At 36.5% G+C, this 23,465-nt stretch overlaps 2 protein-coding genes across 3 annotated transcripts; one reads left to right on the top strand and one right to left on the bottom strand.

Annotated features, from left to right (window-relative positions):
* Positions 1 to 3,689: 3,689 nt before the first annotated feature.
* LOC132190506 (basic helix-loop-helix (bHLH) DNA-binding superfamily protein) lies at positions 3,690 to 7,485 on the top strand. Of its 2 annotated transcripts, none has more exons than XM_059605517.2 (8): positions 3,690 to 5,347; positions 5,624 to 5,854; positions 5,938 to 6,003; positions 6,087 to 6,155; positions 6,677 to 6,748; positions 6,858 to 7,001; positions 7,089 to 7,167; positions 7,251 to 7,485. In XM_059605517.2, the coding sequence occupies exons 1-8, from the start codon at positions 4,730 to 4,732 to the stop codon at positions 7,271 to 7,273; spliced, it is 1,302 nt and encodes a 433-aa protein (XP_059461500.2). In that variant the 5' UTR covers positions 3,690 to 4,729; the 3' UTR covers positions 7,274 to 7,485. The 2 variants fall into 2 exon arrangements, with proteins under 2 accessions (XP_059461500.2, XP_059461498.2); XM_059605515.2 differs by having other exon boundaries at positions 7,248 to 7,485.
* Positions 7,486 to 9,648: 2,163 nt separating this feature from the next.
* Positions 9,649 to 12,717, bottom strand: CSLC12 (Cellulose-synthase-like C12). Its single transcript, XM_059604342.2, has 5 exons — positions 11,852 to 12,717; positions 11,430 to 11,738; positions 10,999 to 11,289; positions 10,779 to 10,892; positions 9,649 to 10,671 (listed from the first exon to the last, which is right to left on the bottom strand). The coding sequence occupies exons 1-5, from the start codon at positions 12,674 to 12,676 to the stop codon at positions 10,042 to 10,044; spliced, it is 2,169 nt and encodes a 722-aa protein (XP_059460325.2). The 5' UTR covers positions 12,677 to 12,717; the 3' UTR covers positions 9,649 to 10,041.
* Positions 12,718 to 23,465: the final 10,748 nt, after the last annotated feature.

The raw sequence follows: 23,465 nt of genomic DNA, 5'->3' as shown, positions 1-23,465 counted from the left end.
AAAAATCAATTTAAAAAGTCTCCAAAACGACGTCGTTTGGCAAACCCTAAATAATAATAATTATTAATTTCTTTAAAACAATTAGAAGGTGTGGTTTAGGGGGTGACTCGCCGGCCACTCCATGTACTAAATCGTAAATGACTAGTAGTTTGGAGGACTACTTTATTATATTTTGAACACCCCTTACATGTTAAAGAACACGTGACAGTTTTATAGATTATTTTGGTGGAAGAATATGAACCAACATGAATAATTGAAGATTTAGTGATTGGATGATGATAAAATCCTAGATTGGGAGGGTTTCTATTTTGGAGGTAATTTGAACCATTTTTTAAAAGAAGGGGGAATCAAAGAAATTCCGGGATTTGGTCAGCGTGGATGACCATTAGGTGGAATAGGTTGTCACGCATCGAGCCTGTTTTTCCAACATTGTCCTTGCAAAATTGTGATAAATGAAAACCTTTGACAGACGTAGAAATAAAAATAAATAAATAAATAAGAAAAGTCCATGACATGGTGTCGGTGGTAATTATTTGTTTTTTCTTCAGAAATTTGAAAAAAAAAAAAAAATGTTCAATATTAAACGAAAACCCCCTATAACCTAGTCATTTCTCCTCCAACAATCTAACATTGTCTTGTGCGTGGAACAACATTAATTCTAAAGAGAAAATATAACTTAAAATTTCAACCCATATCCTCGAACCCCGGACATCATGATGTGAACAAGCACGGATTAGGATTTCGACCAATTACTCGTTCGAATTACTATCAATTAATGCATATATCGTTATAAATCCTATATGAGATGTACTTCTTCAAATAACTTTTAGATCGTCCGACTATATACTCAATCAGATAAATTTTTTTATAGAGCTTTTTACGCTACCAAACTCAAATTATTAACAATTCTAACAACTAATTTTCCATGTATCATTATCCAAGAAGCAATTGCATTTGTGCTTCGCAGTTACCGGAAAACAATTGGTTGGTGTAGCCTCCGCTGTGAAATGTACCGAACTGAATGATTTGGGCGGAGTACCCACATTGATATGGTAGGTGTACCATCTCAATCATCACATCTAAAGATTCTTCTTGACTATGAAGGGGTTCATGTGGGTCCCTTCTACATCAAACAAATCAAAAATCATTTCAATGTGCATTATTAGTTTATTTTTTGGGGAGTTTTTGGAGGCTATAGGAAATTATTATATGTATTTTATTTTTTTTTTCAATTAAATTTCAGGGTCTAGCTAGCTACCCAAACTCCGTTTTTGGGTGAAGCCTTCAAATTAGATTACTTTTAAAAATAGTTATTTAATGCTTATATATATATATATATATATATATATATATATATATACTCGATCCGAAATAGACTCTTAAGAGATAATGTCTAACAGCCGATTCATCACTTCGCCCGCCAAGCTAATTACTTGACCTCACCATACATCCCTTACAACTGATTTAGGGAGGGAGTCCGAGTTTCCACATCGATAACAAATTATTGGCGGGAGTCCCTAAAAGAAATAACATGAGACAATAACCTACACTCCGCCTCCTAAGCTAACTACTTAATCTCACCATACGTTCCTTACAACTGATCTAGGGAGGGAGTCCGAATCTCCACGTCGATGACAAATTATTGGCAAGAGTCCCTAAAACCCCTAAGAGAAATAACGTGAGACAACAACCTATAAAAGGAAGGAGACGACACCCGTTCAAGTACGCCTAATTTTGCATTACAGACTCCGCTATAATTTCCTCTCCATTCCCTCTAATTGACTTGAGCTTCGTTGGATCTAGTCCGGGAAAACCTCTCTAACGTCTCATCTTCCTTGCATATCTTCTTTCTAGCAAACAACGTGTGATTACTATACTAACATTTTTATTTTTATTTTTTAAAAAAATTATACATTAATCACTCTCAAAACACTCCAGACTCTAAACCTGAAGATTGAACTCCACCCATAAACCGTTTTGATTTCCGTAATAATGTTTTTTTTTTTTTAAAAAAAAAAAAGTTTTAAAAAGGTTAGTAGCTATTATAAAACAAAGAAAGAGTAATTTCACAAATCTCGAAAAAAAAAAAAGTCTAGGAATATATATATATATATAGAGAGAGTAAATGGCCGTAGGAGCAGTGATTTCTATTATGTTGGGGTTGGGAGCAAATTAGGCGTTAATTTCGGAATAATTTGAAATTTCCAGCAAGATCACAACCGGACTAGGGGTTGACCAGATAATTCGGTTTGACCGGTTTAGGTAGGCTTGAGGGTTTGAACAGGCAAGGCACATATACAGCTGGCAATCGTACAATGACAAGAAGGTAAAATTTTGATGATTAGATTCCATTATTCCTTATGTTCCTCAGACCCAAAGCCCTCCCCCTAAAGTAAAAGAAAAAAGATTGCTGGCACATTATATATTTTTCATATTTAAATTTGAGGGTCAATCATACTCTGCGCTGCACCCCTACAGTATCCACTCTCAGTTGTCTAATCATAGCCATACACTTTGTTCTGATAGCCCATCAACGTGAAACTATCACATTTGAGACAGTAGGTATGTTTTGGATTGGATGGGTAATCTATTGCTGTTGTTTCAATGCTCTAGAAGAAAGATCCCGTGACCCCCAATTGAGTTTGATTATGATCCTTTGTTACTAATAGCCTATTTGGGACCTTAAAAAAAATATATATAAATAAAGCCTATTTGGAATTGTAGGACCTACTTATTTAAATAAGTAATGATTTAATATATTATTATTATTATATTAGTGAAAATTGAATTAGTGAATTCCGCTTCATGATTCGCAATCTCGACCTAATTAAGCTATCGCTTGAGGATGATTTAATATGATATTCAACAATTTACTCAATTTTAGTTAAATATTTCACCTATTTTACCTTAAGTTTAACCCGACACATAAATGAGAATATTATAATATTAATTAAATGATTAAATTCGGCTCTTCTTATCGAGATTAAAAGTTTTTTCAAATATGATGTCTTTTAAAATTACTATTAAATATTGTATTTGCCATTTATCTTATTTCTGGCAAATATCCCACGTATTGTTGATAAAGAATTTAAACACGTTTAAGGGGAAGTGTTAAAATATTAAATTGAATAATTACATTTACTATGTTTTAGGTTTAATTTTTTTTTGGGGATAAACGTACGATTTACATAGTGGCGTCCATGGAGGAGGATAGACGTTAGGTGCACAATGCATATTCTCAATAGAAATGAAAGGGGTTGGGTGGCACTGAGAAAAATGAGTGTGTAACAGCAAAGAGAGGTCTGTTGGAATAGTTGGCAAGTGTGTCAGTAAAAAAATAAAAAATAAATAAAAAAACAAAGTACCATGTCAAAGAAGCAAGCAAGCAAAGCTTGGGCTTGAAGAGAAGTACCTTTGCAAAGACTCCAATCCCCCTCTGGGACTGGGAGGGACATATAAAAACTTAAAGAAATTAAAAGCCATGTAATATAATATAATACTATATTATAAGCCAAGAAAAGAAAAGAGAGAGAGAGAACTTACAAGAGTAAAGTGTTGGAAGGACAAGTGATTAGGTTCTGTAATAATTCTGTAACAAACAACTGAGAGCAGTTGGCAGTAGTTTCTCTTTTAAAATCTTACATGTCACCTGTTAGCTTGGGCAGGTAAACAAAAGCCTCTCTCTCTTTCTCTCTCTCTCTCTCTCTCTAGCCTAATAGCTCACTACATTGTCTATGATCTATAAAAGTTGGAATTTGATGCTTCCTTTGCCGTTTATGCAAGTAGGCAATTGGTGAATTTGATTGTTTGTTGTCAAATTTGAGCGAGCATTTGATGCTTTTCAAGGTACGATCAAATACCCAATTCAGGGTACTGTGCTGAAACGCTGCCACATTTCAAGTTCTTGCACAATTCAAGTTGAAATTTGATGCCTTTTGTTCTTCTTTAGGTACCCATCTGAGAGTATCTCAAAAGGGTTTCTGTAACACGCATTTCTTGGTTCTTGGTCCTTTGATTGATTCAAAACTTGAACAACTGGTTTTTCTTGGTTAGGACTTCACTAGACAGTACTTCATTCTATATTCATTGCTTCAAGCTTGACGTGATCCTTCTCAATCAACTCCTGCTTGAAAAGATCCAAGCTTGCTTAAATCTATCACATTATTTGTTTGTTGAGTGGAGTACATGAAAATTCACTTCTCCCAATTCCCTAAACAAAAGAGGAAAAGGGAATCTGCTTTCTTTTCGCTACTCTCGTGAGCTGTTAATTAGCCGATGCCATTGTTTTTGCGTACTTTATACTCTGAAAGGTTCACTTTCCTGTCTGTGCGAAGCATTTCCCTTTATATTTTTCCAAGCATTGGAGTAAGCTTGATCCCTAGGGTTTTCGAAAGGAAGAGGCGATTTGCTGGTGCCGTGTAGATTTTATGCCTGATAGATTTGGATTTGTCCTTTTTCTTTGTGCCTATCGGATGCTGCAATAACAGGCTTCTTTTACTTTACACCCTCTGTGGTCTATAAAGCTGCCAAGGTTACTTGTTCCTTGTTGAGTCCTGCAAGATATCACCAGTCAATTTTAGTCAAACTCACTTTACCTTTAGTTTTGTAGTTTCTTCTGTTTCATATCTATTTTTAGTCCTTATCTGAAGCAACTGTTTGTTTGGTTGGGGTTCATTTCCTTGGTATATAAGTTTCATAGTTCTTGTGGTCTAGCTTTTGAATTTAGAAGATGGATGGTCATGAAAATGAGGATGTGGGGTTTCAACATGGAAGTGATGGCGTCCTGCATTGTCCATCTTCAGGGATGAGCACAAACCCACTGCCTGAAAAGGTCTCAGGCATGGCTATGAGTTCTGTCTCCATGTATAAACCTTCAAATGGAGCTGATCCTTTCTTTAGTTCTGGTTGGGATCCACTTGTTTCATTGAGCCACAGTGAGAATTTTGGAGCTTCTTCCATGGTTTCTCACAGTGAATTTTCCAATCCTCCTTACCCTGTTGTAATGGAAAATCAGGGAGTTAGTAGCTCCTTCCACCTTGTTCAGTACCCCTCCAGTTCCACCCTTATTGAACCAGTGCCAAAGCTTCCATGCTTTGGAAGTGGGAGCTTCTCAGAAATGGTTAATTCCTTTGGCCTTCCCGACTGTAGCCAGATTGCTAATTCTGGATGTCCTCAGAATTATGCCTCAAACAAGGCTGGTGGTGGCACTGGAAAGACTTCAACAAATGCTGCACAGTCTCAGGATGATCACCAAATTTCAGGAGAGGGTGCTATAGGATCTTCGCCGACTGCAAAAAGAAGGAAACGAGCGCCTGATTCCAACAATTCACCATTCAGCCCACATCAGGTAACTTGGGTTATACTTTTAGGATCTTGAAGATTTTGTTTCAATTTGATATGTTTTAGTGCCTCAATATCTATTAAGACTATATCAGATCACACGCTCAAGATAAACGAAGTGAAGATGATGAAACAAGTAATTCAAAATCAAATGTATAGCTGATAAGATAGACATATAGCAATAAGGAAGATTATGTAATCTTGCAGTTCAACAAGAGAGAGTTACAAACATTCAGATTGTGTTTATCCTTTTAATATCAAATTGCTTTGTTATCCCTGGTAGAATGCCGAAGGGGAGGTACAGAAGGATCTTTCTGGGGAGAGCTCCGACGTTCTAAAAGAACCTGACGAGAAGAAACCAAAAATTGAACAAAACACAGGTTCGAATTTGCGTGGTAAACAAACCAGTAAACAAGCTAAAGATACTTCCAGTGGAGATGGTTCTAAAGACAATTACATTCATGTAAGAGCCCGAAGGGGACAGGCCACAAACAGTCATAGCCTTGCAGAAAGGGTACTTCTTTCGACCATGTATCTTACTTTTGAAAAGTCCTTGCTATGTTATTAGCTTGAAAGGATAGAACTTTCTGCTTGCAGGTGAGAAGAGAAAAGATTAGTGAGAGAATGAGATTGCTTCAAGAACTTGTTCCCGGATGCAATAAGGTAATTGGAGAAAGCCAAGCTTTTGAGTGATCTCTTATCTTTATTTCTTGTATTGATTAATTTGATGCACTGTACTGTTTTAGATTACTGGGAAGGCGGTGATGCTTGATGAGATTATCAACTATGTGCAGTCGCTGCAACAGCAAGTTGAGGTATGCTATTTTGCAACTCTAAGATTAGGAATTATTCATTTCTTTCGTTTCATAAGGTTTCTAAATGGGAATTGAGAGCTTATAGCCCCTTTGTGACAGTCTTGGACTGCATTAGACTGATGAGAGCATAGCTTAACATATACAAAATTGTGAACTTCCATTGAGCTTAAGCTGTAATCGGTGTTTGAACTAAGAAGGGAAAAAGAAAGGCCATATTTATTTCTATAAGATTCTTATTATTGGTTATATTCCTCATTCAATACCAGATGATGATCTTCTAGACTTTTAGCGACTAAGATCTATTTTTTTCAAAACAAAGTGCTCTGAGGAAATGCACAGGAAGCTACAGGATTTCAACTATTTGGTTGCACTATATCTCTTTCTTTTCTCTTTTTGAAAGTCGTTCAAAATTACAGCATGTTCTCATTGAGAATTTTCCATAAATCAATTTCACAACTATAATGGTTTGGCTCTTAAGTGTTCTAATACTCGCTAAAGATGTGCTTGCTCTCATGTCGCAGTTTCTGTCAATGAAACTTGCCACTGTCAATCCAGAACTGAACATTGATATGGAGCAGATTCTGTCGAAAGATGTAAGTTTGATCATCATATTGCTGAACTCGATCAACAATACAATCTGTTTTACAATTATAACTGTTGAATGAATGAAAGTAACTTGATCTTTGAATGCCTCCTGTACAGATAATTCATTCACGGGCCGGCACTGGAGCTATTCTCGGATTTGGTCCCGGAATGAGCTCCACTCACCGTTACCCACATGGAATTTTCCAGGGGAGCTTACCAAGCATTCCTGCTGCCACTCCAAAATTTCCTTCGTTGCCTCAGGTAAAAGTTTAGTTTCTTCAAATCATGCAAATCACCCTTTTCCTTGCTGTAAACATTAATATAAGGCATATCTTTGTATACATGCAGACTATGTTGGACAATGAGCTCCATAATCTTTTCCAAATGGGTTTCGATTCTTGTCCTGTTGACAATTTGGGACCAAATGGTAATTTGCAGAAGTTTGTTTGAGAACAGTGGCGGTAGTTGTTCCACATTCTTCTAACCTTGGCATAGTATGATGTTCAGCAGGGCACTTGAAACCGGAGCTTTGATGTTTGGAAGAGATAAGAAGTGTTGGTTTCCTCCTAACAAAGAATACAAAAATATTTCAAGTTGACTGCACATTTAACCAAATTACAAAAAGGGGAAAGAAATCAGTTGTATAGGCTGTCATTTCCTGACTGTTTGTTCTTCTAATTTTTAGCAGAAGAAGATGACCCTGTTAGAATTAGAAACCCATGTAAATTCAGACAAAAAAAAAAAAAAGAAAGTGAGTTCTTGATTGGTGAAGATTTTATTGTTTTCAATTGTTCTATAGATTAGAATGATTTATGTGTGAAAGTTGTTGAGATTTTTGAGGAAACTGTGGATGAAAATTTTCCTTGTAGAGTACGTCAGGTCAGGGTAAGAGCATAGATCAGACAAGAGGTTGTTTTTAATTCTTTTCATGTAAAACCTTTCACGATATAAATCATGGGTATGCTGTGTTGACTCCAACCAACCTTTAGTTTTTCCACAAATGTGGTTTCAGCTTTTCGAGGGAAGTGAAGAAGAAATTTTCATATCACCCTAGAAGTGGATTTTAACAAGAATCACTAAGTGGGTATAGCAAAGCAATTAGAGAGGAATTTCAACTATTGATACCTGTTAATACAAAGCTCTTTTCGTTAAGAATAGCATACGAAAATGAAGGAGTGGCCGAACCACTCCCCCTTTGGCTGGGGGTGGTTCGGCACTCTCATGACTATTGGACTGTTTTTAAGGTAGTTGTGACTAAAGGGTGATTTATCTGCCCTTCAAATTTTTTATTTTTTTCAAATAAATTTTAAAGATAATTTTGGTTGTTCAAATAAAAACGTGTAGCATTTTTCTGTCCATTTTAATATGAAAAGCTAAACTGGTTTGGAGAGGTCAAGTGGTGTCACTTTTTAAAGTTACGATTGAAGTATCAAAATAATGATAAATTTGAGAGGACTACATGTATTTTCTCTTTTTATGGGAAAAAAAAAATGGTGTATCTACAAGTAAGAACTACAAAAAGGGGAATTCTACAATTCTGCCCATATTCAATGCCTAGTCGACAAGTTAAACGTCGTAATCTGCTAAGTATGAACAAAGAATAAACACAAGATTACTTAATCAGTTAATCATAAATATTTGATAAAGGGAAGAGTTAAGACCAAATAAAATGATATTATTATTATTATTATTATCAAAAGGCAGTCGGCATGGAGGGTCAGCTGGACCGAAATTAAAATGATTTGAATTGTGGATGACATACATAAATGGGGCCCGGCCTGCAACACAGTACGACCTGCCGTCTTGATGTAGCTCCACTCCTACTCCCATCTCACTGTCACACACATCCCCCATCAATTTATAGACGTGCTAGCCAAATAATTAAAGCACCTTTTGAACAAGCTTGAACCTAAAACTACCGCGTTTTGAAATCAAAATCTTCATTAGAAAACTGTAAAAGCATTCTCAAGGTCAATGTCCTTCAGCATCTCTCACCAAAAGCATGGAATTGACTAGTAATGGATAACCCTACCAAGTTCCTTTTGTTAATGCGTTTTGTGATTTTTTTTTTTTTTTGGTTAGTTTAAAACAATACTCTTACGTTAAATCAAGGTTTCGTGTTTATGTTTTTTTGATAGTATTTATATGTTTTGAGAAAGAAAACAAAAGACCAAAAAAAGAAAAAGAAAAAAAGAAACAGATATCAGTCAACCGAATAAAATGAGATGAGAGAAGAGTATAGTAAATAGGAATTTTCAAGTTTTCAACAAACAGTGATTTTCTTGAAGAAACAAAAATTGAAAGAAATGGGAAACCTTTGAACATGGTCGGGGAAAGTGGGGGTTGAAGGGACCATACTAAACAGTGGTCCAGCTGCATCCAACCGATAAGTTGGGTTCAGCCAATTCTTCAATGGACCACACTCCTCAAATCGGACAAACTCTTATGTAAAAGATCTGATTTCTGAGCAATCTTTTCCTTCAGATTTGAAATATTAGCTCCATATATATATATATATATATATATATATATATATATATCAACTGTTTTGAAATGCCACCTGAATTTCAAATAACATGGTACTGAAAAAGATTTTGAGTGACATTTTTCTTGATTGAACATTCTCCTCAGAGGACAAGAACAACTCAATTTAAAACAAGATAATTGGTTTCTTACCACTGCAGTTCTTAACATTCAAGTGCAATTTGGTTTTTGATTTGTTTTGTTCTTTTGGACAGTAATTCAGATTAATGTGAGAAGAGACTAACAATTTTCATTCACCAACATCAGATGAGGATTGATCTTACCTTCAGTCTACTTTCTGCTACTGGAAATCAACAAAATCTAACAACATTCTCAGGTGATTGACAAGAAAAAAGCACCAAGTGGGGTGCTCTGCTAATCTTACTCTAAAATCTCTGTTTGATATTTGAACGACAATTTTTCATACAAAAGAATCGACCCAAAAACAAAAGAATCAAAACAAAAGAAAATTACAAAACAGAAGAATCAAAACCTTACATATATTGAAGAGGTTCACCATTCCCTAATGCATCTGTCTCTCCAACATGAAAGTCGCTATTCTGTCCATATAACATAGTTTTTTTCTTGTATTGGGTGGAAATCTGATTGGGGATCTAGAGGTGGAGGACATGCTGCAAGAAAGGAAGCACTCTCAGCCATCTACAATCTCCCCATAGCTGTTTTCTCTCATTGTGGTACTCAGATAGTAACCACCCATGTTGCCTGTACTTGTATCATCCATGTATCCCTTCAAAGTCCCCTCTTTTTTTTTTGGGGTTCACTCAACCTGTTCGCCAATGAGATCCAAACCAACCAGCAGGAATGATATCCCCTGAAACAGCAAGAAATAGAAATGGATTCCCTGAGCCGACAGGAGACTCCTAGCTGAAGCTGTTAGAAGAAGGAAAGCCAAAGCTAGCTCCTTTGTATATATCCTGTTATGCTTCTTCTTCTTCTTCCGTGAGGCCTTCTCTTGCTGTCGAATTTCCTCCTTCATCTCTTCCAGATTGGGCACTGAGACCCCCCGTTGGTATTTCGGCTCCTTCTCAACCAAGGAGACAAGATCACCCTCAGAGGAGCGCCCAGATTTCTTGGTCACAACCCACTCATACGCACTTCCGAGCTGGAATAGACCAGAAATCATGGCATTGAACTTGGTCACCGACATGGTGTTCTCAAAAAGAAGGTAAGGGACAATGAAGGGGAAAGATTTTGGGGCTGGGAGGATATTAAGAAAGGACATGGTGGCTGGGATATAACATACAACCCATGCAGGGAGCTCAGCCTCTGGTATGAACATTGTCATTGGGAGAATAATGCAGAAAAGGGTAAAGGAATAAAAGGGCAGTATCAGTTTTCGAAGGAGAAAGAAGAGAAATATCATGTTGAATTTCTTCCAAAAACTAATCTGCATCAACCGACATTGATCACAGAGTGTATCAGCAAATGATGTTAAAACATATAGAATTGAATGAATACTACTTTAACACAGCAACTGTCTAAAACTAAATATACCTTGGCTCTAATGACATCAGGCAAACAAAGTCTAAACAACTGCATAGGTCCAGAATGCCACCTATGCTGTTGTTTCCTGTAAGCTTCATAAGATTCCGGTAATTCGCACTGGCACTGAATTCGAACACAAACAGAACTAACTATCAATTTCAAATGAACTATTATTTGAAAACAAAAACAAATTCCTTAAGATGGGTGATTGAGGGAGGGGAAGTAGTACCTCGACGTCATTGAGGAAAATGAATTTCCATCCTTTAAGATGAGCACGGACGGCAATGTCCATGTCCTCCACGGTGGTCCTCTCCAACCACCCACCAGCATCCTCCAAGGCCTTTATCCTCCAAACACCCGCAGTCCCATTGAATCCAAAGAAATTGATGAAAACGCCATTCACTTGCTGCTCTACCTCAAAATGGAATGCTAAGTTAATGTTCTGCAACCTAGTTAACAAGTTCTCATCCTTGTTCACAAAGGACCACCTTGCCTGAACCAATCCTATTTCCTCATTACCCTGTTGTGCCACAAAAAGGGGCTTTATTCAATTTACTGAGAAAACAACGAAAATCTTTAACAAAATTCACTATGCATAATCGAATTCATATTGTAATAGTAACTAATACAAAGGCAATGATGGTGAGGTAAGGTAGGTACCTTAAAATGAGGCACTGTGCGTTTGAGGAAATCAGGGTTGGGCTGAAAATCGGCATCGAAAATGGCAACAAATTCATAGTCTTTAACATAGCTACAATTCATAGCGGACTTGAGATTACCAGCCTTGTAACCATCTCTGATCACCCGATGCCGGTACAAAATGTTGGCACCCTCTTGCTGCCATTTATGGACCTCCTCTTTGATCAGCAATTGCGTAGTTGGGTCATCCGAATCATCAAGAATTTGAACCAGAATCTTCGATTTCGGCCAGTCCAAATTACACACAGCAGCGATTGATTGCTGATAAACCTGAACGCAACCAACCCCAGAACCAAAAAGAAAAACATATCTTTAGCAGCTACCTAAATAAATGTTAATTTAGCACCAATGAGGATTTCAATTTCAGTTTCGAATGTTTTTACCTCCTTTTCATTGCACATGGGGATCTGAACAAGGACCATAGGGAAGTAACCATTACTCTCACCGGATTCCAGATCTTTAACCGGGTCTTCTTGCTTGGGAACGGGTTTGATCTTCTTGAACCGGATCCATAAACATCCGAGACACAGAACCAGCCTATCCACGCTCTGGATCATGAAGAGTACAATACACGCATTGGCGAGGAATTGCAGAGGAGGAGCGAGGTACTCCACCCGAACCAAAACCCACCGAGAATAAATCCACTCGAACACACCCTTAACCCCCAATGGCCTTGCCCAGAGACTCTGCAACTGGTCGAAATGGATATGCGGAGCTCCGATATGCCAACCCTTGAAGTACGCCACGACCTCAAACCCCAGCAAAAGCACCGAGAGCCAGAGGAACAATTTGATACAAAAGTAGAATCTGGTCCTCACGGTGGGGTTCTCCTTCTCTCTTCCGCCGTCGACGACGACGTCGTTTTGACTGTCGTCGTTGTCATTGTCGGAGTCGGTCCGACCCGAGGCGACGCGGCGTCGGATCGCGGCGGCGAGGCTGAACATTGCTGTGCCAATGGAGGTGAGGCATCCGGCGGCGCGGTGGGCCTTGAGGAGGAGGACCCAAGTGAGCTGCCTCGCGTTCTTGCCGCCCCGGTGGCCCTTGTCCCGTGGGCGAACCAACCTGGGTGAGTCCGTGGTGGTAATAATAAAGTCATCTTCTGAAGGACCCTCGAGCTCGACCATTGACCAATTTGGGTTCTCCATCTTCACCACCACGGGCGTACCTTTGTGCTTCTCCTTTGCCCACCAATGGAACGACGGCGCCATTCTTGGGAGCCCGATCTCACGGTTTCACGACGAGACCCCCCTCCCCCCCCCCCCCCCGCCCACACCCACTTGGTTTCAAAGCCTAGGCTCAAAAACAAACAAACCCAGGAAGAGAAAGGCTACGACTTTGATCTCATTGTCAGAGAAACAGAAGGGAAAGAAAACGAGAACGAAAGGAAATGCAGACGCGTGGAGGGCGAGAGAGTAGAAGACCGCGCGAGGCGTCTCTAGAACATGGTGACATTCGGCGAAAACTTACACGAGAACTGTGTTAAGAGGGAGAGAGAGCTATATCTATAACTCTTGCTGGGTTGGGAATCAGTCCAAAACACCTCCCATTCAATTACAGCTTGCAAATGGGGGCCTTAAACGTCATGAGAGAAGAAGCAGAAGAGGCGGGTTGTTTATGTTCTGCGTTTATGCTTGAAAAATGAGAGAGCGAGAGATAGTGATAGCGATTGATATACACAGAGCAAATATGTGGTAACAGCTCAACACGTCTTTAGGTATTTTATTCCAAAACTAAAAAAGAATATTCAAGTAAGAAAACAATATAAACACAAAACAAAACCACGTTCTGGGGTTAAAAAATAAAAATGGGTGTTTTTCCTTTTACCAGTTTCCAGATTCCTCAGAGATTTCTTGCTCAAATCCAAGGGTTATTACTACAAGAGAGCATATTTAGCAAGAAAATTCATCATGGATTACACACTGGCGTAGGTATGGGATTTAAAAGGGCAATCAATAAAAGTGTACAAAATCACAATAAAAAGAGCAGATTTCCGACAAAGACAGCTTTTTTATTTTTTATACCACCAACAACTTTTTAATTCCAATTAAACCAACGACAGCCAGCAATTAACGTAAGCCCTAGCAATTTCTATCAAAATGCACAAAAATCTCAAATTGTAAGCTTCGCTCGCCCTTGATTCCCTTACGGGTCTTCGTCTTCGACTATTGAATTCAAATGTTTTATTCCAAAAGGAAACTTCTTTTACATGACAAAAGAGAAAAAGTCGCACGCGGAGGCACCACGTCCAGAAGGATCAATTTCACAGGGAAAGGGAAGGTGACAGCCGAGCGAATCTAAAATTCTAACAACCAGCCGCGGCTAAAAAAGTGAACGAGTGTTTTAATTTTTCATTTAATAGGGTTATTTTTAGAATTTTCTTGAACGAGGGGGGTGGAAAGTGGGAAGGGGGCCATAGAGTAATCCATGGCTATGAGCCTATGAGGCTATCCCATTCGTGGAAGGGTTAAAAACTTAATAAAGGCCTTTTAAGGGGGTTAGATATGACCAAGTCCCCGTAGTAAAGGCTCTTAGTGTCGATAATTGGAAGCTCCACGTCGGATTTGTTTTTGCTTTGTCAACTTTTTAGAATTTTAGTTTGCCACCCACGCGCCAGCACAGATCGTGCAGCACACACCACAGTCAACAAAAAATGACTAAATTTTAGGCTGTCGGTTTGGCATACAATTAGGATTTTAAGGCGCTAGGTGTCTCAAATTTTTTTTTTAAACGATGTGGAAAATACTATTTTGGGAAAGAGTGGAAGACAAAGGAAAAAAATGAGAATTTTTTAAAGAAAAAAAATGTTTACTACATCATTTAAGAAGCATTTTGGGAAGAATTCCTTACGATATTTAGTATTATCATTAGGATTTCCGCCTCCGTCCATCATAATTAAGTGTGTTTAAAAATCCAATTATGTATTAAGTTTCGGCCTTTGATTGGATCATCATTCTTCATAATTCTTAGACTACTTTTTTTAATTATTATGTTTACTTAACTAATTAGGTTTTTCATTTATAAATAAAATAACAGGACTGATATTTAAAATGTGTTTTTTCTTTTGTTCTCTCGGTTCTGTTTGTTCTGTTCTTCTTTTGTTTCTACGGTCGTCGTGTAGCATGAGCACACGTGTTCCGGCTGCGGGTACACTTGAGGTCCTGCAATTAATTGCTCAATTTAATAAGATAATATCCGAATAGTCTAAATTAGCCTCCCCCTCCACTCCAGCCACCGACAGTTTCAGTCTTAAAGCATTGTGGATAATTCTGGAAAAAAAAATAATAATTAGCTGGAGATTGTGCAAAAGTGCTTCTAATCTCCACGAGAAGATAATTACGGGGCTGCTAATCACAAAACCCTTTTTTATATCTTCATAAAAATCTCCATACTGATGAGCTGTACCAAATTATCTCTCTCCGTAGTAATGAGGAAAGTGATCGAGCGCCTTTTCAAAGTTCGAAAAAAATAGCTCGATGCCATGACTGCAAAAGCGCGAACTGGATAAGGGGTAAAAACGGACATTTCCAATCACCGAACCAGCTAGTTAATACAGACCCAGTATTTACGTGATTCCGAGAAAATTAGAGGAAACTAATCGTAGCCGTCGGTCGGATTCCTCGGAGGTGACAAATGGACGGTAGATCATGAGACGTTAGGTGGGGTGGAGTTTAGACACGAGGAACCGCACGGAGAAAGAAACAGTGTACATGAAATGTGCGCCACGACGAACGCTACATTGGGAAACGTGGCAGAAGCGGTGGTCCTAAAGGTCGAACACTGGACTAACAGGCTGGCCACCACAGCCGGCTAGGCCTGTCGTGCTCGCAGGTTATGCGCGCAATCTCCGCTAGCGCGCCACCTCACCAGTCGCCACCTACCTCTTCAACATTTTTCTGGATTTGTTTTTTTGTTAACGACAATTGTCAATTACTATTGATTTGCCTTTCTAGCGACAATCGTTGATGCTGCTGATACTATCAACTATAATATCATGATAATCAAAATCTCAGTTAATTTTTTTTTAATAAAAAAAGATATATATATTCTTCTAGTAATTGCATGATTAATTAAATAGTTTTGATAGTGTTAGTTATATGAGAGTCGAGAGACTGAGCAGGGACTATGAACCATAATTGCGATTACATAAATGAGTCTTACATGGGTGAGAATCGCATAATTTTTTAATTAAGAGGTGCGAAGCACAAAATTTTTTAATAATAACTATTAAAAACATACGTTTTTTTCACATATTCAAAAAATATATAGCATTTTTATATATTTAATTAAAGAAAATTCTTCTCACGCGGTTCGGAAAAAATTTATATTCTGTCCAAAATATGTTAAAATCATTTTATCACAAAGTCAAGTCAAGATGCTTAAAATTTGTTCATTTGTTCATACCTAAAATGGTGTCCTTTTAGACAGTGATTTATGATTAAGCTATAATTGGACATCTTAACTTGTCTTTTGGGACGAAAAGAATTTGACGTAGCAATAGCATATACCCTAATACCTGCATTAGCTTGACCGTCGGTCCAAAAATTGCATTAATGGTTCTTAGAAATTTTTAGTCAATATTGAATAGTCTTGCGTTGAGAACTTATTATTTGAAGAGAAAAATTAAATTTACTCCTTAGATTTTTTTTATTTATTTTTTTTCGATTTTAACTTAATTTTTAAAATTTTCAATTTGATAATTAGGTCATTAGGTGCCAGACATATATGCCATGGACACAATTACTATATATATATATATATATATATATATATATATATATATATATATAAAGTTTTTATTTTTACTGTTTTATTTAGGGTATATTTGTAATAATTTAGAGTAATTAAGATACATAGAGTTGGAATATGTCTTGTCAAACAGGAAGAAAATGATAATCTCTATTTCAAATTTTCTCCATTTAATGCATTTTGAATGGTAGTATTGTCTAAAAATTTTAATGATGGTAGTACATTAAATGCACTACGCTTCAAAATGCACTAAATGAATGAAATGAAGGAGATTTGAAATGGAGATAATTATTTTCCCAAACTAAAGCATGTGACATTAATTGATTGATTCGAGGTTACATGTTAATTAATTGGGCAATGTGTTGACGAAGGGATCCATTTGAAATTAGAGAGAAAAAAATATATATATGCTTCATTTGTTTTGATATAAAAAGATTTTAAAAAATATTTTCCCTATTTTTTTTTAAGGGATATTATAAATATTTATTATCTCAAAAGATTCGATTTTCCCTAATTTTTGATAGTTGGTACAAAAACAAAAACATTTTCGGTTAACCATAATAAATTTCCATAAATAGTTTATCTTTCTTTAAAATCGTAAACAATTTATCGAGTTTGAGCTTATCATTATTGCACGGACTCTCTCGCATTTCATTATTCGCTGCTGCTGGAAACCGCCGTAGGCCATCGCCACCAACGTTCACCAAGAGTTGCCATCTTTTTTTATCGCCCATTAAAGGTAACCAGCCTTTGTCCAATGTGGTTGATTTTCTAACAAACAAAAAGGCAAACATGTTTTTAACAAACAAAAAAAATCTAATTTTTTGAAATTAAAAACTTAAGAGGCTGAATTTATTTATTTATTTATTTTCTTGATATGTTCACATAAAGAAAGAGGTATGGGGGATTCAAACTAGTTCCATCCGTTTCATTAGACGTGATTCCCGGCTACCACTTGAGGACGATATTAAATTTAATTTGCACGAAAACTTAAGAATTAAATTTTATTTATTTATTTATTTTGGTTATTTTCGATGGTGTGCAATTACTAAAGTATACAAATTTTGTCATGTATCTAAACATGTCCAAACTCTAAGTAGTAAGTAGCCGTCGTTTTCCATTTTCCATAAGTTCGATGGGAACACAATTACTTAATTACTATTATCCTAATAACTTAATGAGAAGCATGTTATTAGGTTGATGTATATGTCCTAACCGAACTCATATGGTTTTTGCTAACCAAAATTCAATTTGTTGACTTTATATAATAAAATCACCCAAATATGATTGTCATTGAAATTGGCCATGTCCTCGTGCGTTAGTGCTATAAAAGGATGCTCTTAGTAAAAGAGTAATCATAATAAACCTTTAAATTTTGTACAATTTTCATGACATGCATAATGACATTAGAGCAATGTCAGCAACTTATATATATATATATATATATTGAATACTATCCAATTTAATTATATAGTTAACACAAGTAATCATCTAGTAAAAGAGTTTTTTTTTTTTTTTGTTTTTTTTTTTTTTTGGGAAAAAGATAAAATCTTCCTCTAAAAAACTTTATAAAGTCAATACGATGAAGACTCAGCCTAAATCAAAATCATGTTTTTATTTCGTTGTCACATAACTATTCGGCTCCACACAATGATATTTGATTGTATGATTTAAAAAGAAGTTTTTAGAAGGGACGACGTGGGTTGAATTCACAATCATTATTTATTCAATTTGAACAGTTATTATGAGAGAGTTCATGCGAGACCAAATTGGCTAAATTAATTATGGGTGATCTGGCTGCCAACACGGATATCTAAATTTCACATAAATTCTCTCATATTACATATTAGAATAAATTTTCTCATATTAAAAAAGCTTTCTAAAGTCAATTCGACGAAAACTTTGTCTAAATCAAAGTCATGTTTCTATTTCACGTTCACATAACTATCGGGATCCACACAATAATGTTTGATTGTATGATTTAAAAAGAAAGTTCCTAGAAGTGATGTGGGTTAAATTAATTGTAGTTATTTATTCAATTTAAACAGTTATTATGAGAGAGCTCATGCGAGACCCATCTGACTAAATTAATTTTGAGTTATCTGGCCGCCAACTCAAACAACTAAATTTCACTTAAAATTCTCACAAATTGTTATGAATTTGAACTGATAATTGCATAAAGGCTCCTTATTAACCAAAATGGTTTTGCTAATGGATTTGACCAGAGAACAATAGGGAATGGGATTCATGGATGCCAGCTCTCTCCATATGATTGCTTGTAGATTGTTTTTCCAAAGGACCATAGAAAACTATAGGAGCTTTCTTGTTCTATAACACAACAAAAGAGATTTTTAAAACAAAACAAAGTAACATGGCATGTAGGCCCCCGTGGCATCTTTATTGGCTAATCAAAGGGTTAGGTAATGAAAATAAAGGGCAATGGTGTTTAATGCATAATTAATCTTCTGGAACACATATAATGCATGTACAGGTGGATGGTCAATTGATCGACAAATTAAATTACTGATTAAATAGTTTAATTAGTTAATGGTTCGATGATATATAGGTGACGTGTGACCATGTATTTTTGGGTCATTTGGGTCATGTCAATGACCAGTTTTCAAATGCATTATTATACAAAGTCACAGACTTCATAGGATTAAATAGACTTATACAAATGTGACGTATAGATCATATATAGGTTTAAGGAATAAAATAAAATATATTGTATTATATTCAATTAAGTGTCTTTATCGTTTTCTATAATCTGTAATTATTCGTAGTGGTTTGTTTGGTTGCAAAGGTCGAGTAGAAATTAGAATTAATATATTCTATGGAGAGCCAAGCCAACTGGTCGGATTACTTCTCGTATGTGCTTAAGGAGTAATGCTAAAAGAAAAATCTATGTTTTCTTTGTGTATTCTTAAAATTAATGTAGCGTTTAAAATCACAATTTGATCAATTTAAAGAGAATACAAAGATGACGTAAAAATAACATTTAACATTACTCAAATTCTACCGTAACAAGTAGAAAGAGTACTGGGTAATCTTACTAGAGTTCTTATTGTAAGAGAATGAATGTGGCTAAATCTTTTTTTTTTTTTTTTTTTTGAAGGAAAATTCTATGAAGTGGTTCAAGTTGATGCAATTGTTAAATAAATAGAAGACAATTTTTTTTTTGGACAGGAGGCAGTGAAGAGACATGTTCTTAACCTTTATGGAGTATAATCTATTTAGAGTTACGACAAATATTTGGGTCTGTCGGCGATGGTTGAAAAATCTAGAGTCCATACTATCAAGAGTGTTAAAAACAAAATATGAAGTAAGATGAATAATTAAAAGGTGAAATTTATGTTACAAGCAAGTAAAGAAATATTATTGCATTGATCCCAATATAAGATTTTTGCACAATCTCAAGATATATATAAAATTTATTTTATATGACCATAAAGTTACTGTATAAGCTATTCTAAGAACAAATATTTGCAAGATAAACATAATAATAATAATAATAATAATTTGTTCTTATGTACCAACAGGCGCCCAAATCATAATTTTTTTCCAATTCTATTTTCGATAGAATTCAATCTAATTTTTAGACTAATATATATATATATATATATATATATATATATATATATAGGTTGGAGAAGCTCATGCACTAGTCCTACAGCAATAAACAAGGCGATACGTAGAGTAGCAACCGAAAAGACAAAAAAAGAAAAGAAAAAAAAGGGACAGAGTTGTCTGAATGAGTGCGTCAAAATACGTTGGTGAATCATGCATATATGTATGATATAAAGGGGTGGGGTGGGGGGGGGGGGGGGGGAAGCCGACAGGCATGTGTTGCACTGAGGAAGTCGAGATTCACGTTGTCCATCATTGCACTCCATCTCCATGGCCGGCCACCACCATCGACCAAATAATTATAAGCTCCTCAAAAATGCTTTAAACAACTCAAAACTTGTTTGAATTCATTGTGAACGTGCAAGTCGTGGGAAATTCCACGCTGACCAATCACCATGCTTTATCTTTTCTCTTCAACCCCATTTATAATTCCTGTCGGTTTACTTTCACATTCAACAAAGACTCCCTCTAATGGTCTAATATATATATATATATATATATATATATATTTTATATTTATTTATTTATGTCAATGTAATTACGTAATGTAAGATCGACTGTCTTTTTCATTTTCCATCGTGGTTGTTTCCAGGTGGTTAGCAATTGTAGGTGTCTGCGTGTAGGCACCGGCACAAGAAATCAAACCCGGCCATATAAGGGTGAAGAAAAATTGCCCCTTTAGTGCTTTTTATTGAAAAACTGAAAAATACCAAGTCATCTTTATTAGGCTTAAATAGAAGTACGATCGTAGATTGTAGGACTGAAGTTGAAATTACAAAACTACCCTACAGGGCAAAACAAATGATCAGTCCTTTTATAATCCTACTAAATTCATTTCCCATCGCCTTAGTTTCACTACCCACACCTTATCTTTGCATGCAATGACATCCCCCAAGTAAAAAAAAAAATCTTTTGGCTATCTTTCATCATTTTGGCTCTCATAACTTTCAATTTTTAACTGAGTTCGGGCGAGCTGTCGGATCGAGCTTTAAATGAGCTAAGCTCGCGAGCTTCTATTAAGTTTCGAACGAGCCAAATATATATCACTTACTAATTAAACAAATTTCTACGGTAATAATTTGGTTTATGCATTACCGATCAAGCTTGAGTTCGGGTGAGACTTTACTGAGTAGGTTGTTGAAGGTACTAGTTTATTTACATCCCTATGTACATTATTTTGTAGATCATTATTAAGTAGGTAATATTATAATGGTCTTGAGGTACCATGCGCTCTATATCCACATGCAGTCTATCCAACAAAAATTTTTTTGACCACAGACACGTTGAAGAACATAATTCATATTATAAAATGAGAAATGTTACGCGCCAAGTGCTTATCCAACATTCATTCAAATAAAAAAGGTTACAAAGACGGGAAGAACAGAAAAAAGTAAATACAAACTTTTCAAAAAAATCTAATCCGAACAAGCCACTACCACCTCGACGCATTTTGATGGATAAAACCAAGGTTGCTTGTGAATGCAACTATTGAAAGCCACGACACATTCTAATGAATAAAACCATCCGAAGTAAAAATACTCTTAAAAACTTAAATCTAAATCAGCGGGAGAAAAAGAAAAGGGTAATGTAACCTTTGAAAGTACACGTCAAGAATTATGCAAGTAAACACAAGAAAGAAAATGTATTGACCATTTCTCTTATAAAATGGTAAAAATCGTTTACGAAATAGAATTCCTGCTATTTTGTCCTTTTGCTCTTACACTAAATTGCCCACCAGTTATTCATCCCGCCCCGCCCCCCCCCCCCCCAAAAAAAAAAAAAGGGATAACTTCAGAAAACCCCCCTGAAGTTCCAGCCGATTTGAAAAGACCCCCCTGAATTTCTAAAACTCTCATTTAAGCCCTCTGAACTTCCATTTTCTCTCACTTTGGACCCCTTTAACATTAAACTACGTCGTTTTGAATGTTTTATACCCATTTTACCCTTCCCCAAAACTACGTCGTTTTGTGTCCTAAAATTACCCAGCCTAAAACGACGTCGTTTTAGGCATTAATTTTTATTTTTTTTAAAAAAAAGAAAAAATTAAAAATTAAAAAAAAAAAAATTAAAAAAAAAAAAAAAAAAGAAAAAAAGAAAAAAATTGGGGTGGCTTCAGCCACCCCCTTGGCCAAAATGGGGTGGCCGAACCACCCCATTTTTGGCCAAGGGGGTGGCAGAGCCACCCCCTGGACGGTCTGGGGGTGGCCGGACCACCCCCTTGGCCATGGGGGTGGTCCGGCCACCCCCAAAAGGGTTAAAAAAAAAAAAAAAAAAAACGGGGGGGCGGGGGGGTGCATATGGGGTGGCCGGACCACCCCCAAGGGGCTGGGGGTGGTTTCGGCCACCCCATACGGCCGGTATGGGGTGGCCGAAACCACCCCAGCCCCTTGGGGGTGGTCCGGCCACCCCCAAAAACACCCCATCCCTTTTTTTTTTTTTTTTTTTTGGGGCCAAGGGGGTGGCCGGACCACCCCCTTGGCCATGGGGGTGGCTCGACCACCCCCAGATCGGCCAGGGGGTGGCTGTAGCCACCCCCTTGGCCAAAAATGGGGTGGTCCGGCCACCCCATTTTGGCCAAGGGGGTGGCTGAAGCCACCCCCGTTTTTTTTTTTTTTTTTTTTTTTTTTTTTTTAATTTTATTTTTTATTATATATATATATTTTACTTTTTTTAATTAAAAAAAAAAATTATGCTTAAAACGACGTCGTTTTGGGCTGGATATGTGTTGTGATTTTAGGACACAAAACGACATAGTTTTGAGGAAGGGTAAAATGGGTATAAAACATCCAAAACGACGTAGTTTAATGTTAAAGGGGTCCAAAGTGAGAGAAAACCAAAGTTCAGGGGGTCTAAGTGAGAGCTTTGGAAATTCAGGGGGGTCTTTTCAAATCGGCTGGAACTTCAGGGGGGTTTTCTGAAGTTATCCCAAAAAAAAACTACACACCCTTTTACCCACCAGTTTTTTACAAATATGATTCTGTGTTGAAAATGGGTTTGTCAGATCCTGAAATTTACTGAGGACCTGACATGGTCATCTCTAATTGTCAAGTACCCCAAGATTCCAAGTTTCTTGTTCAATGAATGGTAAAAACTTTCAAATATGTCAGCATAACCAAGGGGAGCAGAAACCACCATCCAAGGGTCCCCATAAATGGATACCGACAAAGATGGGACTAACTTAGATTGTCGTCATCCTTCACAAATCACAATTGCAGAAATTTTTTTTTTTTTTTATTTATTTTTTTTTCTGGATATTCCCATTCTATGTTTTTCAAATTTATTAAGGTCTTTATAATCCACCAACTTAACTTGAACAATCCACTCACTTAATGTGGAACTAACTTCCTACAATGTCAATCTTTGTCACTTAAATCCTTAATGTCCTCTTAATGTGGAACTAATTTTATAGGGTGACACAATTTCCTCACCTAAAATTCATGATGTCTTTGTTAGAGTTCATGCTATGATGTGCCTATGCGCCACTTTTAATAATGACCCAGAGAAAATATTAATTACATATTGGCTATTACACCAAACTATCTAGTCAAATTACAATTAGAACTCTCCAAAATTACTAATAAAACTTAGTCTCATCTAGTAAAGTACCGATAGAAAAACTTAATA

This window comes from Corylus avellana, chromosome 9, assembly GCF_965113065.1.
Source record: "Corylus avellana chromosome 9, dhCorAvel1.hap1.2, whole genome shotgun sequence".
NCBI lineage: Eukaryota > Viridiplantae > Streptophyta > Magnoliopsida > Fagales > Betulaceae > Corylus > Corylus avellana.
The sequence above is the reverse complement of the archived record's forward strand: the minus strand, read 5'-3'. Positions and strand labels throughout refer to the sequence as shown.